This window comes from Danio rerio, chromosome 8, assembly GCF_052040795.2.
Source record: "Danio rerio strain M-AB ecotype USA chromosome 8, GRCz13ab, whole genome shotgun sequence".
Classification (NCBI taxonomy): Eukaryota; Metazoa; Chordata; class Actinopteri; order Cypriniformes; family Danionidae; genus Danio; species Danio rerio.
This window is the reverse complement of record NC_141028.1, coordinates 26,690,001-26,708,866: the sequence shown is the minus strand read 5'-3', so window position 1 is coordinate 26,708,866 and position 18,866 is coordinate 26,690,001. Positions and strand designations below refer to the sequence as shown.

At 36.9% G+C, this 18,866-nt stretch overlaps 3 protein-coding genes across 3 annotated transcripts in view; 1 reads left to right on the top strand and 2 right to left on the bottom strand.

Annotated features, from left to right (window-relative positions):
• Window positions 1-173: 173 nt before the first annotated feature.
• Window positions 174-3,585, top strand: LOC568680 (serine/threonine-protein kinase pim-1-like). The gene is made up of 7 exons (XM_087264689.1): window positions 174-803; window positions 1,335-1,703; window positions 1,986-2,080; window positions 2,260-2,310; window positions 2,446-2,818; window positions 3,111-3,284; window positions 3,373-3,585. Exons 1-7 carry the CDS (start codon window positions 536-538, stop codon window positions 3,468-3,470), a joined length of 1,428 nt encoding a protein of 475 aa, XP_087120815.1. The 5' UTR covers window positions 174-535; the 3' UTR covers window positions 3,471-3,585.
• Window positions 3,586-7,122: 3,537 nt separating this feature from the next.
• LOC108190952 (zinc finger protein 335) overlaps window positions 7,123-18,866 on the bottom strand; it is a 78,320-nt gene continuing 66,576 nt past the window's right edge. Inside the window, 6 exon segments of the mRNA XM_087264034.1 lie at window positions 7,123-7,318; window positions 7,321-7,341; window positions 8,008-8,081; window positions 8,083-8,102; window positions 8,692-8,757; window positions 8,934-9,017. Of these exon segments, the coding sequence (XP_087120160.1) occupies window positions 7,239-7,318; window positions 7,321-7,341; window positions 8,008-8,081; window positions 8,083-8,102; window positions 8,692-8,757; window positions 8,934-9,017 (345 nt within the window). The 3' untranslated portion in view covers window positions 7,123-7,238.
• The window catches only part of LOC137490316 (uncharacterized), an 18,668-nt gene continuing 10,620 nt past the window's right edge, over window positions 10,819-18,866 (bottom strand). The window contains exons 5-7 of the mRNA XM_087264768.1: window positions 14,384-14,526; window positions 13,989-14,128; window positions 10,819-11,200 (exon numbers count right to left, since the gene is read on the bottom strand). The gene's annotated coding sequence lies outside the window, so the exon portion shown is untranslated. The remainder of the gene's footprint in view (window positions 11,201-13,988; window positions 14,129-14,383; window positions 14,527-18,866) is intronic.

Sequence of the window (18,866 nt, the reverse complement as noted above, 5' to 3'; positions counted from 1 at the left end):
GTTAAAAATTACATTACATTATATACACACACATATTTATTTATATATATATATATATATATATATATATATATATATATATATATATATATATATATATATATATATATATATATATTTTTTTTTTTTTGTTTTTTTTTGTTTATTATTATTATTATTATTTTTTTGGAGTAGCTCAAAGCTTGTGGTAGGAGGAATAATGAATTATACATATGCCTATATGGTAATAATAAGCAAAACGCAGAAAAAGTTGTGCATGTTTAAAAAGTAGGCCTAACTACAAATAATTAAATAAATAAATATATAATCACGTAATGTAGATATAATATACACTAGGTGTGTGGGCACTTTAAGGCGAATTAGCCAGTTAGTCTAGCGCGGCCCTGCATTAGTTGTTTAAGTTATTGTGTTTTAAAAAGTCCCCGCGTGTTTTGAAAATGTTCTTTCGCGTTCTAAAATGAACTACGTAACTCTGACATATCAGTGGCCAATTAAAGCTGACTGAATCAAGCAGAAACCCTCATTGCTTCTTTGGATGACAAGTAGTTCAGTACTTACTGCGATTCCACAAAACGGTGATAAAATGGCCTTTTCAAAGTTAATTTCCCGTTTAAAGAAAGCGTTCGGTATCAAGTGTGCACACGAACCACCCCGTGAGCCACTCGCATCCACCGGCAACACGGCAGAAAACCACCGTCATCCGATAACCGATGACCCGCCCGTCGTTGCAAGAAAACAGGCAGGGAGACAGAAAAAGTCTTCCCTCTTCCAAGCCTGTTTCCCCAGAAGAGCTACTGTTGATGGTAAAATAGGTTAATTAATTTTAATAACTAAAACATACTGTTAAATACACCAAACATATCAGAGTAGCTGTTTGAAGATAAGAAATAAAATTAACTGGAAATATTTGAGAATTTTATGTTGTTTCTTAAGGGGACAGTTCACATAAACGTGAAAATTCTGTCATAATTTATTCCTCAAACCTGTTGGAGATTCTTTCTTGTGTTGAACACAAATACTGAAATCAGCCATTGACTTCCAGTATTTTGAGTTCCTACAGTGAAGGTTAATGGCTGCTAATTTCAGGAATATTCTTGAGAATAGGCCTATTTTTGTGTTTTACAGAAGAAATTCATAATTAATTGTATTTATGCCTTTAGATATGTAGTTTACACATACTTTTTTATTGCTAATTATCACTTCAATACAGAAAAACCATGAAGATCATAAATAAATATTAAATACATTGAGTGATGTTTTTGCAAATGAACTTTTCAAATATCTAGTCAAAAGAGTTACAGAATCATATTAATGATATTCCTTCCCCTCTTTAGATCCGCTCCCTGCACTGGAGATCCATGACCTACAGGACGAGCCGATCAGTAGCTCAAAATTCTTTAACACTGCTGTGAACAATCTGGAGCTGGAGGTTCTCCAACCTTCTTTTCCTGATGCTCCAGCAGAAGAAGACTTGGACTCCACTGTGAAATCTGAAGTGAACAGCTTTGAATCTCCAGTGAGTCAGCAGTTCTCAACAGACGGCATCTTTGAAGCGTTCAGCGGAGACTCTGTGCAGGTTGACATTGACTCTGCACTGGATGAAGACTCGGAGTCTTCACTGAATCAAAAGGTCTCACAAGATGACTCCGCTGATGATTCTGCACTGAGTCTTACAGCAGATGATGAGACCTGTTTGGACAATAGTAAGTTTATTGCTAGAATTCATAACATTTGTTTAGGCTTATCAAACATTTTAAAATTATACAGTTGAAGTCAAAATTATTCGCCCCCCTGTGATTTTTTTCCATTTTTAAATATTTCCCAAAAGATGTTTAACAGAGTAAAGAAGTTTTCACTTCCTTCATTTCCTATAATCTTTTTTCTTATGGAGAAAGTCTTATTTGTTGTAAACTCTGTGTTTTATTTGGTTTATAATTTAATAAGATTTTATGTCCAGTCAGCTAAATGTTCTTCTTTTTTAACAGATGACATCAGCTCCCGCTACAATCTGGGAAAGCAGCTCGGTGAAGGAGGTTTCGGCTCTGTTTTTGAGGGGATCCGCATACAGGATGGTCTGCAGGTATTCATTTCTGTAGACTCAAATTCTTTGATGAAGTTCACTATTTAAAGAACATCATCAGAAACATGCTTTCATTGTTTTGACATTTCTGAGAATTCAAATTGATGAAACCTCTGTTCAGGATTTGAATGAAATGATCTGGATGCACATGTTAATTGTTCGCTTATTTCTTTAAACAGGTGGCTGTTAAATTTGCCCAGATGACACCACGTATGCAAGATCTCTGCTCTGTAAGTACACTACACTTTCTGTTTTTCTCTTCTCAGTCACTGTGTTCAACTCAAAATGTCTTATATTTAATATTAGACAACAGGCTGTGGTTAAAAATCCTTGTTTGAAAACCAACATCATTATTTTGTTTTCAGTCTCATGACCAGCCACCTCTAGAGATCACCTTGGCAAGTATGGCCAGCAGTGGCTCCAGGTGTGCCAATATAATTCAGCTCCTTGACTGGCAGGTCTTCAAAGACCATTATGTCATGGTCATAGAGCGGCCTACGCCAAGTATGGACCTGGAGGCATTCCTGCAACTCAACGGAGGCGTCCTCACCGAGCAAACGGCACAAACTATCATGGGCCAAGCTGTTCATGCTGCCAATGTTTGCTGCTACCGGGAAGTATTCCACAGAGACATTAAGCTGCAAAACCTGCTTGTAAACCCAAACACACTGGAGGTCAAGCTGATTGACTTCGGCTGCGGAGATTACATGATGGAATCAGCATACTCCACCTTTTCTGGTAGGTGTTTTGAATAGGGTTGTCAAAAGTATCGACTTTGGGACTGACATTTTAAAAATGTCCAATTGAACGCTGTTAAACACCACTGATTGGCCATTGGTGTTCACATGCTTAGCAAATATGACTGTGATGAGTGTCAGTATCGATACTTTTGACAACACTAGTTATGAATGTACATAAGCATTATTAATATACGGTTTAAAAGCTCAGTAATTAGCACACCTGAAACCCATCTGGTATATATATCAACATGATGCTGACACAGAGATTTAACTAAATGTCTCTCCTCCAGGCACAGAAGCGTACATGCCGCCAGAGTTTTACAAAAGAGGATGTTACCATGCCAAACCAGCAACTGTCTATTCTCTTGGGGTTCTTCTCTTCACATTGCTGCATGGAGATTTCCCAACGACGTATGACCTGTACTACCTGGAGCATGACTGGTCCAAATTTACCCTCTCTCAAGGTGAGATGTTCATCAAAGAACAAGTTGAAAATCAGTTTATTATTAATAATAATAATAATAATCTCACCTCTCCTTTTGTTTTTCACAGAATGCTGTGATCTGATGTGGGCTTGTCTGCAGCAGATTCCAGAGCACAGAATTCTTCTAGGACAGATGCCTTACCACGACTGGTTCATGCTGGAGTAGCCAGTTGACACCTTTGCTGTTAATATATAGTGTCTTGTTATTGTATTATTAACTTCTTTATTGTTACAGTTGTTTTTGTGTATGTCTCTAATAAAAATATATATTTTTGAACTCACTTGTGATGTGGCTTATATTGTGATCTAGTCCCAGTGACAAAAATCTGGCATGAGGTTTGAACAGCATCCAGTCCTTTATAAAACACACTGCAGTTGCCACTGGCGTCATTAAGGCGCACTTTTAGAACTACACTTTTAAAGAATACAGTCCAGCGCTGCCCTTTACCTGACCCAAAACCTAAACATATCAGTTACTGCGACATCAGCAAATCATAAATATAAAATTCCAATGTTTTACTGTGAAATCAGAGCTGTTTTTAGAAATGTTTTAAAAGAGAAACATCGTAACATGAGATTGTGACATTCAATACAAAACATCTGCATTTTCACAATAAGAGCACCCAGTTTTATTAAGGTCATTGAGTATTCATCGCCCTCATGACAATTGTGCTTCTCAAACTAAATATTCAATGGTATTTCTTTAAAGTCAATTCTGATAGTGTAGTTTGCGCAGACACACTGAGGTTTATCGTGTTCAGAAGTCTGAATCATCCACATTATTTTATACGCCTCCAAAAACATGTTTACTACACAAATGTCCAGCGTTTGATAAACAAATAGACTGTTCAACCCTTTATGTTATCACTTTCTTACAACATCTCCAACTATGCTAAAAGCAACGAGTTTTATAGAAAGATGTTGCAATAAAGTAATAATGTAAAGGGTTGAACAGTCTATTTATAGTAATGTGTTTTGGGAAACGGGAGTGACAACTGTATGAAATCCAAAAGTTTGCATTCTTAATCACCTGTTTCTAAATGGTCTGTTGCTAAAAGTGAGGGGGACATATGCCCCGTCCCCCACGGTTGCTACGCCCCTGCTTACAACATCTCCAACTATGTTAAAAGCAACAGTTTCTATAGGAAGAAGAAGAAGAAGAAGAAGAAGAAGAAGGAGGAGTTGATGGTTCATTTGAGTTTTGTCATTAGATTATAAGTAGACTGTTAGGTTTGGGTTAGGGTTAGTGTAAGTTGACATGTACTAGCAAAGTTTCTTGTTGTCAGTTAAATGTCTGTTGAAGGAGCATATCAAGCTGATTATATTATCAACAGATTTTAAGCAGACAGTCTACTAATACTCAAATGGACCATCAATATAAAGTATTACCCCATTCTTTAATAATGCTCTAGAAGAAAGAAAATCAGCTTCAGTTTCATCTCTAATAGTCCACATTTTCTGTAAGGCTGGTGGTGAACTTCATTCAACCTTCTACCAAACTGAGGTACAAGTAAATCTAATCTTTGTTTAAGATGTTTGTCAGATTGATCAAAAATTTAGAGATTATCAATTCAAATTCTAAACATCAGAGCATTTAAAACAGCAGCTAGTAAGTTGTGCTCAACCATCACTGCTTCATGTTTGGTTTTCACAGACAGATTAATCTCTATTATGATTTGGAGTTGTAAAATGGATGAAGTGTGGTCATATTTGTGATTTGATTTACCTGGATTGATCATCTGGTTCCTCTGAAACACAGGCTGTAGATGGAGAAGAGCTCCGGACTGCAGGTTTGATGGTGGATTTTGGTAAAAGAGGAGCTGATTTTACTCCACTGACGTCTCTTTAGGCTGTTAGAGAAAAACAAACATTTAAGATTTCTATTTATTATTTTTAGTCACAAACTCATTATTAAACACAATATCCTCAGATTTTTTTCATTCACTCGTTTTCTTTTCTACTTGGTCTCTTTATTAATCAGGGGTCGCCACAGCAGAATGAACTGCCAACTTATACAGCATACAGTATGTTTTACACAGCGGATGCTCTTCTAGCTGCAACCCAGCACTGGGAAACACCCATGCACTCTTGCATTCACACACATTCACTACTGACACTACTGCTTTTGACTGTGGGGGAAACCGGAGCACCCAGAGGAAACCCACATGAACACGGGGAGAACATGCAAACTCCACACAGAAACGCCAACTGACCCAGCCGGGGGCTTGAACCAGTGACCTTATTTAACCTGCTGTGAGGTGAAAGTGCTACCCACTGAGCCACCGTGTCATCATTCCACTGATTACAGCACAGCAAAATACTTCAAAACCACCAAAGATGATTATAAAAGGATAAAAGCAATGTTAAAGTAATTCTCCCTGAAGAACAAAACATTTGAATCTTTCAGTTGGATTCAAGCTGGAAAAACTATTACTGAGCATTAAAAAATCATCTAAAGACTGAGAAAATAGACCCCATATTCTATTGCTGATTAAATTATCACTGTTTGTGTCGTATTATTATGAACTAAATGTATGAATAATTAATTAAATGCAGCTGAAATAGAATACAGCCCTGGTATTACATAACAAAACATAAACACACACAATCCAAGAAGTTGCTTCAATGTAATGGCAGGATTTAAATTATGATTATCCAAAAAACAACTGAAAAAACACTCAAACTCACCATGCGTCAGTGGAATAAGAAGAAAGAAAACCAGCTCAATCCTCCTGTGATATTGATGTGTGTAGAGGACTCTATTGGGATAAATAAAGCTCAGACCAGACGAGCTGCAGCATTTTAGATCATCTGAAGAGGTTTCACTGCGGATGATGGAAGTTCAGCCTGGAGAACATTGCAGTAGCCTAATATACAAATCACAAGTGCTTGGACAAGAAGTTACGCAGCCTGCTCTGTTACAAAGTGTCTGATCCTTCTAATTTTGTGTAAAGAAAACAAAGCTTGCACAATCATGCAGGTTATGTGAGCACTGAAGGACAGCTGAGCATCAAGACTTCTGACTGAATTAAAGGTATAATTGTAGATGACCCTAGCTGAATAGTGAAGTTCAGATGTCTTTGTCTTAGTAGCTTTAAAATTGAACATCATTTTTAAAAATAGAAAGTTTGATGGATTCTTGGTAGTGAATGTACAAAACAAACAAAAGATCTGAATAACTGATCTGAAATTTCAGACGCAACTTAAAATACATGCATAAGGCACTGAATAGGAACAAAAATCAATATGTACACAAGTATAAATATTATTAAATCAAATGCAGCAGACAACAGATTTGTAAAACCAGAATTGTACAATATTATAGCACAACTAATGCAAGAAAATCAGTGTTAGATTCAGATAAAGAGGCTTTGATTTCTTTGGCTTGCATTTAAAGTTCCTGTTTGTAGCCATGTTTAAAGAAAGACATCTGTAAAACTGAAGAAGCTAAAGATGAAACAGCAAATGACCAAAACCTTCTTTATAAGCATTTTAGCTACAGCTAGGAACTGTTTCATAGCAATATGACGTCAATCCTCCAGCCTACAGGTATATACAGACTGTCATTAAAGCAGCATCCACAGAGACATGTCCATTATTCTTCTTAAATACAGGATTCTCTATACATATTTCTTTTTCCTTTACAAGACTAAACATTATAGGCACACAAAGATACATTTCTTTAAATATTTACAAAGGCATAAATCATATTTTGAGAGGATCTAACTGTACATTCACCTTATAAATGACTGATGATTGTGGAAGAAGTTTGTGTTACTTATGATCAGCGCAGTTTGTGATGCTCATTTGGAGCTGAGATAAGCTTCAAATATTCTTCTGTCTGTCTGTGTGTCTGTGTGTGTGTGTGTGTGTGTGTGTGTGTGTGTGTGTGTGTGTGTTGATGTTGTTAATAAATATTGTGTGTGTCGTGTTTCTACTCCTCAATAAAAGTGATGACATCATACTGGATGCCCTGCTCTTGCAGTTGTTCAGGTGTGGCTTCAGTGTAAACCGGGTCATTGCTGCATCTGCAACAGCTACACACACACATACACAGAGCAAAATTTAACCATAATAAGAGTGAAATATTTTATGATTTTAATCGATTTGAAGCATTTGTGTTTAATCATTTGTATGATGTTATTTTACGTTTGATCAATTTCTGTACCTTACTGTAAAAAATGCTGGTTTCCTCACAATTCCTTCATGTTGTCCCAATAGAAAACAAGTTAACGTAATCGTTCTTATAAAATTAAGTGAATTAAACATAAAATAATTAAGTTGTCCCCAAAAATGGTGCTGTTTTAACTCATTTTAAAGTCGTTTGAACAAGCTGAAAAGTCACTTTTTGGGTGCCGAATTCTGTTAGACTCCCCAGAAAACCATAAAGCGCCGTTTAATTGTATTTTTTATATTTGCGCTTTTGTATTTTTCTATGCTTTTAAATTGTTTAATATATTTGATGTGGATACACTCCACTTCATGAACAAAACATCCCAATCATGATAAAATGAACAATTCTTTCTAAATAAAGCTATTTAAGTTATCTGGTTAAATGGTATTCATATGACAATATATAAACATCGCAGAAAAACTAAATATCACAAAGTCATTTATTTACAGTCTCATGCAGCCATGAAAGCTTGTAGAAAATAGTTCTGTTTTTTGCATTTTAATTGAAGGTAAAAGGTGAAAGGTCATACCAGTGACCACTGAATGAGCGACTGCTTCCAGGTCTTCAGGGGCCACAACCTGCTGTCTGGTGGTGACGATGGTGTCTATCCTGAGACAGAGCAATCTGACACACAACACAGAGGAGATTTACACTGACATCAGGGAACATTTAAACAAAAATTATGTACTACAAGCAAAATTTGTTTTCCTTTTTGTCTTTAAAAATGTAATGAATACAGGATAGCTTTGTCAAAACTGTCGTCTCCATTCAGATGAGTCTGTGAAAAAGGCTGAAAAATGCTGTACTATTCACGTCAGGCCAGTAGTTGGCAATTTCTCTTTATAAAATACACTATGTGCCTGCAAACATATGATGTTTATAGTTTTGTTGTATTGTTAAGTAATCTGTAATCTACACTTACATGCCACGTAATCTACAAAGACAATATTAATTTAAATCTGGATCATTTTCAACAACTTGTTCTTAAAAACTAAGAAACTACCAGAACTACCAAAAAACCTCCAGAAAAAAAAAAACAAAACAATAAAGTTTCTGATTTAGTTAAGACATACATCATGCATTGATTTTACTGTTAATGCTAAGTAAACACAAACAGTTCAAGTATCCATGAGAAATCATGTCACAGTTGAATTACAGTAATTACAACATGAACAAAGTAAACAAGTGTGCCAGTATTGGCTCTGAACTCAACCTGTTGTTCCTGTAGAAACGTCCCATCATGTTCATACTGAATGTGAGTGATTTGCCCGTCCCCCATCTGCAATTCAAGTTTCATAATGATGAAACATAACATCCAACAGACCATACAAGAAGTTGAAAGTCCTTCTTGGGTTGCAGTTACAGATCAGATGAGCCATCAGTGAACTGTTCATTAAAAACCATGAGAAGTTCTGGACTCTTGGGTTGTGAATGATGTAAAGCACAAAGACTAACCTGAATGCGGTTACCATCAGATACCAGCACATATTCTCATAGGTGCAAATGCTGAACTCCATCCTGAGAGATGATATACTGGACCTGAGAAAAGAGAGTGGAAGAGGCAGTAAATTTAATTTTGGCATTTAAAACAAGGAAATATGAAGCTGAAGACGCTTACTGGTGTTATTTTCAAGAATCAAAACTAGAAGTGTGATTTACTTTAGTTTTTTCAGATATTCAAATGTGTCCAGTATATTTCATCCCTAATCAAAACGTACATTGCAAAACCTCAGTTTCTTTCTTACAGGATCAGAAAATATATATTGGTCTCTTCTTTGAGTTTAGGGAAAAAAAACAAAGTAAAGTGGTTGGGAGTAAGATTTGTTATACTATATATTGTTTTGGAGGTTAGTTTTGTGTATTTATTTTCCTCACCCTTCTCTCTCAGCCTTTCACTCCACTCTTAGGTTTCTTATTGAGTCAGGTAACTGTCCATCATTGTATTGACGGTGCCAGATCCACCAATCCCCGGATGAGCCACGGGGATTTAAAGCTGCTACAGATCAGTGTTTGGTGTGCGCTCTGCCTCAGCATACCTTTGTGCGCCACACTTTTGCAGTTTTGTCATGCTTAGGCTATTAGGTGATTTATTATCTTTATTATTATTTATTATTCACTGTGGTAATTAGAGTTTACTTGTTAAACTTTGCTGGGTTTGAGTAAAGGCTTTGATGGTTGTTGTGTGATTCTAAACTGAACCTTATGACCTTCTTGTAAGGTTTGTTTTAGTTTAGATTGATTTTCTTTAGGATTAGTTTGAGTTTCGCCCCCTGTGTAGTTTTGAGTTTTGTAGTTTAATTAGTTAAGATCGGGTGTCGTGAATGAAGATATCGATATTTATTTTTGTCGCCTAGTTTAGACATTAGATTTCAGGATTGTTTTGTTTTGTTAATTTCTCTGATTTGGCTCACACTCATTGTTTTTTTCGTTTAAAGACAATATTGTAAATGTTTATTTCTTTGTCTATTATTATTGTTACATCTTTTGCTTAAACCATTGAGTAAAAAATGCTTAAATTCTGAATCAATTCCTGCCTCATCCTTAATCTGTCACACACATTACATTTATCTCACATAATGTTACAGCATTCCTTTTTAACATCATAAAATCATAACAACAAGAAAGAAATATAGTCTTGTTTTCACAAAAAATGTCAACATTAAGGCAGTTTTTCATTAAAACAAAATATGACAGTGAAAAAGAAAAATAAACTTGTTTTTTTATATTATTTTCCGTATTTTAAGGAGATACTCACTGAATCTTGACTTTTTACAATGATTATGAGAAGACATAAACTAAAATATAATTCAGTGTAACAATAGATATTAGACTTTAGAATTTTGTCAGACATATTTTAAACAAGAATCATTTGATAACATGTTCATAACTATATTTAAAGATCATAGTATAGCATTAAAATACTAATTAATTGTTATTTGAAATCTTTATACTTTCCACTATCCTTCAAACCACTAAATTTTGCTCATTTGTCTGCAAAAGTATTTAAAAAAAAAAGGTTTAAAACCTTAAAACTAGGGCAGGATAAAAAATCACTTATTATTTAATATATTTTAGAAAATGTAGTTCAAATTAAAAATCTGTTCAAAACCAAACTTTAGAGTGTGTGTTTACTGCTTGTCTGAAAACAGCTTTAATAAATGAGTCATACCTCAGTGACCTGGTTGTCTCTGGTCATTAAGTGCTGTACGGTCTGTCCATCTACTGTTGTGATCTGCTGAATATATGCCGCCTCCTCCTAAGAAAAGAAGCGTTTTATCAAAAACATGCCTTTAAAACCTGAATTTATATTACATTTATCACTTTATAAAATCTAAACCACCTTGTATTGGATACAATATCAAATGTAATACTCTTCTTTGTGATTTTCCATAACCACCCAACATTAAATACAGGCTGTAAATGAGAAAGTCAGAAAGACTTTAATCCTGAGCCACAATGATGTGTTTCTGCCTTTAAAACATGCCTTTAAAACCTGAATTTATATTACATTTATCACTTTATAAAATCTAAACCACCTTGTATTGGATACAATATCAAATGTAATACTCTTCTTTGTGATTTTCCATAACCACCCAACATTAAATACAGGCTGTAAATGAGAAAGTCAGAAAGACTTTAATCCTGAGCCACAATGATGTGTTTCTGACCCAACGCTTGCTATAATCTCTCTGGGCTGATGACCGTTTGACCCGCCTGCAAATCTATAAATCACAGAAGTAGTAATTTAATGCAACAAAGTAACAAGATGTGTCTAATAAACAGACCAGGGCTGTGTGACTACAGAGTAGAGGAACTATGACGTCACCTTGTAGGCCATTCAGCTGCTAGCATAAAACTGTTTCTTTTCAATAAAATCCCCAAAAGATTTTCCCATAGACTTCTCGAAGATTGCAAATAATTAGCTCTGTGTTCAAACACAGTTCATTACACTTACACATTTTGTCCAACCGGATAATCTTCACACGACATTTATACAGACCTACAGTACATGCCTTTTGGATAGTTTCCCAATGAAAAATACATTTGTTTTGCTTTACAGTTGTTGTATAAATTTTCAAACATTTACTGTACTGTTTTAGAAATGTGCCTATATATTCTTATCATAACACATGTTTAAATAAGTGTATTGCCTGGGTGCACATAGCCCGTTAACCTTAGTGAAAACCTAGCTATGACTGTCAATTAAAAATCCCATATTCTTTTTCATGGACAACAGAAATAAGGGACAAGTCTATCAAATCCCTGCAAATGCCATCATGGATAGAGAACATTAATATTCTTTTGTTTTTTTATGAAGTACTGAGAAAAGCAGCCCATACAGTCACATATGATATACGTTTTAAGGTGAGTGTAAAAGAGTTTAAGGAGGAGTATAAATATTGCATTTATAGTTAAAAATTTGTTCAGATGAAGAAAAAAAGACAAAAAAATCATTAGATGTACGTTAATGTAAAATGATCATGTTAAAATGTCAGTAAATATTTATATATATTTTACAAATTTATTCACAACTTTGCATTACTGAGAGCAGGAAAGAGACCGGGTGTCCTATGGTAAGCAGAATCTTCATTAAATAGCTTTATTTAAATAAATGATACCCTAACCCTGATAAAACAAATGAATTTGTCATAATGGTCATTATCTTCACTCAATATGAAGGCCCAATAAGAAAAAAACTACAACCTATATAAAATATGATTTATGAAAACACTTTCACCAAATAACAGACAAATCCAAATGTCCAACACAAGCTGTAAATTTAAAGCGGGCCGCATTCCAGAGTAGTTCAGCTTGAAGATGTATAATGTTTAATTTCATTTTCTTGTCGGCTTAGTCCCTTTATGAATCTGGGGTCGCCACAGCGGAACGAACCGCCAACTTATCCAGCAAGTTTTTACGCAGCGGATGCCCTTCCAGCCACAACCCATCTTTGGGAAACATCCACACACACATTCACACACTACGGACAATTTTAGCTTACCCAGTTCACCTGTACTGCATGTCTTTGGACTGTGGGGGAAACCGGAGCACCCGGAGAAAACCCACGCGAAGGCAGGGAGAACATGCAAACGCCAACTGAGCCGAGGTTCAAACCAGCGACCCAGCGATCTTCTTGCTGTGAGCGAAAGCACTACCTACTGCGCCACTGCCTCTCCTATGACGTATAATGGGCTCTATTTTGACGGTCCATGCGCAGAGCACAAAACGCAGGGCTCAAAAGCTTTCAGGGCGTGTCAGAACGCATTTTTGCTAATTTAAGGACGGGAAAATCCGCTTTGCGCCATGGCGCATGGTCTAAAAGGGTTGAGCTTATTTTCTTAATGAGTTATAGCTGTGTTTTGAAAATAAACCAATTAAAGCCTCATCTCCAATTACCTTTAAGAGCCAGCTGCAAGTTCACTTTCGCTTTTGCTCTTGTGGATAGGAAAACCTTTACGCACAGACTCAATTAGCCTGTAAATAATTAATTTCATTTGTTAAGCGCAAAGATTTGTTTAAAAACTATTTCTAAATTCAGTTCTAATTTCTAGCAAACAAATAAATGAACAATAATAACCAAGTGTGGTCAAAATACTGAGTTATTTCCAAATACACCTGCCATGCCCCATATGGTCTAAAATTTGACAGGTGGACAAATCTAAGCTTGTTTTTAATAAAACAAATATAAATATGGATATAATTAATAATACTGCTAATAATAATAACATTATACAAAAGCAAATTGAATGAACTGAAAAAGCCTCCCGAGAAGAAGAAAGTAAGGCAGTGGTTTTTTAAATCTTCATGTAGGCTAGAAATTAATATGTTTTGTAATATTTTAATCATTTATATCCTGTATATATCCTTATTATATATATATATATATATATATATATATATATATATATATATATATATATATATCCATCCTTAAGATATTATATATTTTTCATATGTAAAGATGTTTGCGTATTGCTCTGCATCTTGTGTGTAGTGTGTAAGCCAGGCGCACTTTGCGCCAGACAATAGACCGACTTTGTTCTGGTCTAAAGATCAGACTATTTACAGTTTCTCAAAATAGCAACGCGCCAAAACACGCCTGCTTTTTTAGACCAGAACGCCCATGGACACACATTTGAGCGCAGATGCATTTGCTATTTAAACAGCGTGGCGCAAAACCTCAAAATGACCCTTGCGCCGAGCTAAAAGTAGCAAAAGAGTATTGTGCTGCGCCTTGCGCCACATTGCGCCGGGTGTATGATAGGGCCCAATGTCTGATTAAAAAAAAAAAAAAAAAGTGGGATGTATCTGATGTGTTTTGTGTTGTAAAATAAAGTGTAGTATCTTGAGTTTGTGGTAGCCACAAACCTTATTTAAGTGATTTAACCAAAATCACATTTTAAAAAACCCATTGACTTTGGGACAAGGGAACCGGAACTCGCTTCAGGATTTTTGCAACAAATTGACATCATAGTTCCTCCACTCTATTATATTCATTCCGGCACTTACTCTGCAGTGTGGCTAAAGCTTCTTCATCGCTGTTGATGATGATGGTCTGCTGTGAGGGGACGGAGTGAGCTTTACGGAGAGACGGCTCATGAGTGTGAAGCCTCTCCATGTGGAACTTCAGATGGCCGTTACGGTTGAACCTAAAAACAATTTATGAGAGTTTCAATATGAGGGCCAAGGTGTTTCTGTGTTGTTTACACTGGCAATTTATTACGGTTTCAGCTAAAAATCTAATTTAAAAAAATCCTCCGCATCTTAGATGGCCTGTGAGTGTGTAAACTGCCAATTTTTTCAAGCTGGGAAAGCATTTATGGATCTATTTGTAATAATAGTGTAAAGAGCACAAATTCTAAGATTTGCTAATTTATTTGAACGACTCTTTCTCAGTTGCTCACCTTTGGCCGCACACCTGGCAGGAGTAAGGCTTCTCGTTGGTGTGTGTCATCATGTGGTGTCGCAGGTCTTTCATGTTTTTAGAGGCAAAACTGCAGCTGGTGCATTTATGAGGCCTCAAACATGCATGCAAGGCCATGTGAGTCTAGGATAAAATATATATATATATACACATTTATATTTATTATACACAGGCAGAGACTTTAATACAAAGCTACTTCCCCTACACTTACGTTTAGTCAGTCTGTGCGCTTTTTTAAACACATTGTTATATTAAAGTTCCTTCATTTTGTTTTGGAAGTCAAATGATTTACACCCATTTGCAACAGATTCTGAATCATTTCTCAGAGTGTCTGAAACAAATAATTTAAGGATCCTGTCTCTTTAATAGCTACATTCAGAGAGGGTATTATTTTCTGAAATCTGAAAATCAGCTTTGAAAGCTTCTTATAGAGATAGTTCACTACAAAATGAAAATTTACGCACATTCGAGCGATTCCAAAACTTTACGGTTTTCTTTCTTCTGTTGAACATAAAAAAAAGATATTTTGAAGAAAGCTGGAAACCTGTAACCACTGACCTCCATAGTAGGAAAAACAATACTGTAGAAGTCAATGGTTACAGGTTTCCAGTTGTCTTCAAAATATAATATTTGTGGTTTAACAAAAGAAAGAAACTAAAATAAATGAGCTACTTGAGTAAATAATGAGGAATGTTTTTTTTTTTGGCAGAACTGTTTTTTCCTTTAAGTGCTCACCGGCCACTTTAATAGGTAAACCTTATTAGTACCAGGTTGGACTCAGAATGCATTTAGAACTGCCCTAATACTTTATGGCATAGATTCAACAAGGGACTGGAAATATTCCTTAGAGATTTGGGTTCATATTGATATGACAGCATCACGCAGTTGCGGCAGATTTATTGGCTGCCAATCCATGATGTAAATCTCCTGTTCCACAACATCCCAAAGGTGCTCTATTGGATTGAAAGCTGGTGACTGTGGAGGCCATTTAAGTACAGTGAACTCATTGTCATGTTCAAGAAACCAGTCTGAGATGATTCGCGCTTTATGACATGGTGCTTTATCCTGCTGGAAGTAGCCATCAGAAAATAAGTACACTGTGTTCATAAAGGGAAGGACATGGTCAGCAACAATACTCAGGTAGACTGTGGTGTTGACACAATGCTCAATTGATACTAATGAACCCAAAGTAAGCCACGAAAATATCTCCCACAGCATTACACCACCACCAAATCAAATCAAATCACTTTTATTGTCACATCATCAGCAGCACGTGTGCTATGATGAGTGAAAAGCTTAGGTGCTGGCTCCAGACAGTACAAAATACAGACAGTGCAAATACAGCGACAATGTGAAATTGACAGCGATATGTACAATGAATAGGCATCCACATAGTTGTAGGCAGTATTGTTTCAAGTGTGGATTGATTAAAGTGCAGTGCATGCTACATATTGATGGTGTTCCGTGAGGGGTATGGAAGAGTCTGTTGGGTGTGTTAGGTGTTCATCAGCCTGATAGTCTGAGGAAAGAAGCTTTCCTTCAGTCGGCTGGTGCGTGACCGGATGCTGCAGAACCGTCTGCCTGAGGGTTGCAGAGAGAAAGGTCTATGGCTTGGGTGGCTGGAGTCACTGATAACTCTCTTGGCTTTCCTCATACACCGCCTGGTGTAGATGTCCTGGAGGGAGGGAAGCTCACCTCCTGCTACGCCTCCAGCAGTTCGCACAATCCTATGTAGGCTTTTGCGATTGCTGCTGGTGCTATTTTTGTACCAGGTGGTGATACAGCCAGACAGGATGCTCTCCACAGTGCATGTGTACAATGAGCGGAGGATGTGGGGACTCATTCCAAAACTCCTGAGACGCCTGAAGAAGAAGAGGCGTTGTTGTGCCTTCCTCAGCACTGCGTCTGTGTGAGCAGTCCATGTCAAATCCTCAGCGATGTGTACTCCAAGAAACTTGAAAGTGCTGACTCTCTCCACTGGCATCCCATATGATGGTGATGGGGGTGTGTTCTCTGTTTTCTAGGTGAGACAGAGCAGTGTGCAAGGTGAAAGCAATTGCATCATCAGTTGAGCGGTTATTCCTGTATGCAAATTGCAGAGGGTCAGTGTGTGCAGGCAGTACAGAGCAGCCTGAACCAGTGATACAAGGCTGGATGGATCCATGTTTTCATGTTGTTGACGGCAAATTTTGACCCTACCATTCGAATGTTGCAGCTGAAATTGAGACTTATCAGACGAGGCAATGTTTTTCCAGTCTTGTATTGTCCAATTTTGATAAGCCTGTATGAATTGTAGCCTCAGTTTTCTGTTTTTAGCTGACAGGAGTGGCACCCGGTGTGGTCTTCTGCTGTTGCTGTAGCTCATCCCATACCTCGGTTGTAACAAGTGGTTACTGTTGCCGTTCTATTAGCTGGAACTAGTCTGGCCATTCTTCTCTGACCTCTGGCATCAACAAGGCATTTGCACCCAAAGACCTGCCGCTCACTTGATATTTTCTCTTTTCCTGACCATTCTTTATTAACTTAGAGATGGTTGTGAAATAAAAACCCAGTAGATCAGCAGTTTCTGAAATATTCACACCAGCCTGGCACCAACAACCATGCCACATTCAAAGTCACTTTAATCACCTTTCTTCCCCATTATGATGCTCGGTTTGAACTGCAGCATATCGTCTTGACCATGTCTACATGCCTAAAAACACTGAGTTGCTGCCATGTGATTGTCTGAACTGAAATTGAACATTAATGAGCAGTTGCAGGGTTCTTGCACCATTTTAAAAGTAAAATTTAATGCTTTTTAAGACCTTTTTAAGACCTCAACAAATATAATATATATTTTTATTATTATTATTATTATTATTATATAATATAATTTCAGACCCAAAAATTATATAATTTCTTTGGAATAGGCTACTCATTTTAATGTTTTCGTTAGATTAAAATAAATTGTGCCTCGTCACAGTATGGATAACCCGCAGTACCTGCCTTTTGGGTGTCTGGTGGTGGAATGAGACTGTTATAGCTGACTGTGAGGGGGCGTCTGAACTAGAGCTGTAATCAGGCTATGAAAGGCAGGCCCAATAGAGCCCGAACCCGACAGGTACATTTTGATTGACAGCTTTTTAAAAGCCTGAACCCGTTTATAGCCCGACATTATCCAAATGTGCACATGCACAGATCTTTTGTCTTTTTTCATGAATGAGTTGTTTATATGCGTTAACATTACTTATCCATAACATAGGCTACAGGCCAAGTTGGAACAAAAAAAAATAAAATAAGCCCTCTGTAACATCTTAACATCTCAACACTCTAAACAGGCCTGGGTACATACACTTAACGTTTAAATTGCCCAACACACCAATAAAAAGAAGTCTTTCTTAGCAAATGAATTAAAATAAATGATAAATGATGACGGATATTTGGCAATAACGAAATTAAGATAAAGGCTCAGTGGGATTTGTTTTGCCACTTCTCTTCACAATAAGGCGATGGTGAAGCTGAATAATAAAAGAATAATGCCAGCATTAGCCTGTATACTCTGCATACATTATGATTTTATTAATATTTAGTTATAATTTGAAATTCTTTACTCATCAAGATTAGGTTATGTGTTTTGTGGGGGAACATTATTGAATCCACTGTAAATGGCTTTAGTGCAGTCCTGCGCTCACTGAGCAGCACTGAACACCTTTTCTCTGCTGCTGCTACTGGCCGGGACACACTACTGATCCAGCTAATTTAGCATGTTTTGGGTAGGATTGTTAGTTCATCTTCCACCAGTCAAGAACATTCATTTCATTCTCCATGACAGCAGTTTCAATGCCGCGAGTGTCCTCGTCATGTCCTGTCAGCTCGCTGGACACAGTTTCTTAGTGCTCTACCGTAATACGCAGTGTATGAGCGACCGCCAAAATACCTTAGCGGCTAGAATGACTGTTCGAATAAAACTGTTGGCTGGCCTGACCGCTGACATAATTAGCTCTTTTTGACATCTCTGTCATCATTTGATTCACCTTTGCAGGGATGGATTTCAATGTTGTAACAAACAATTTGATTACTTCCTCGCGCTAATCGAAATGCATCACATGACTGTTCATTTACTGAGCAAGCCCAAGCCTGGCACAACCCCGTCTAAAATGATAGAAAAGTTCGAACCCAACAAAGATCTTCAGCTTTAGTCTGAACTAGTAACATTGTTAGGTCGAGCTGCAAACAATGCAGGGATTAACCTGGACCCGCTATGACTAGCTGCTGCAACGTCCAGCTGCTGCTTTCCTCCTTTCATGTGATACTCGACGACTTTGAGCCCCATGGTCCCTAACGAAAAGTTCTTTTTGCAGAATTTACACATTGCCTCTTTGCTACGTCGTTAAATTTACATTTTCCCATCTTTGCATTTTGAACCTCACATCAACAACCGCGTAATGACAGCACGCAGGTGCAGACCGGCGTCAGCGTCTGTA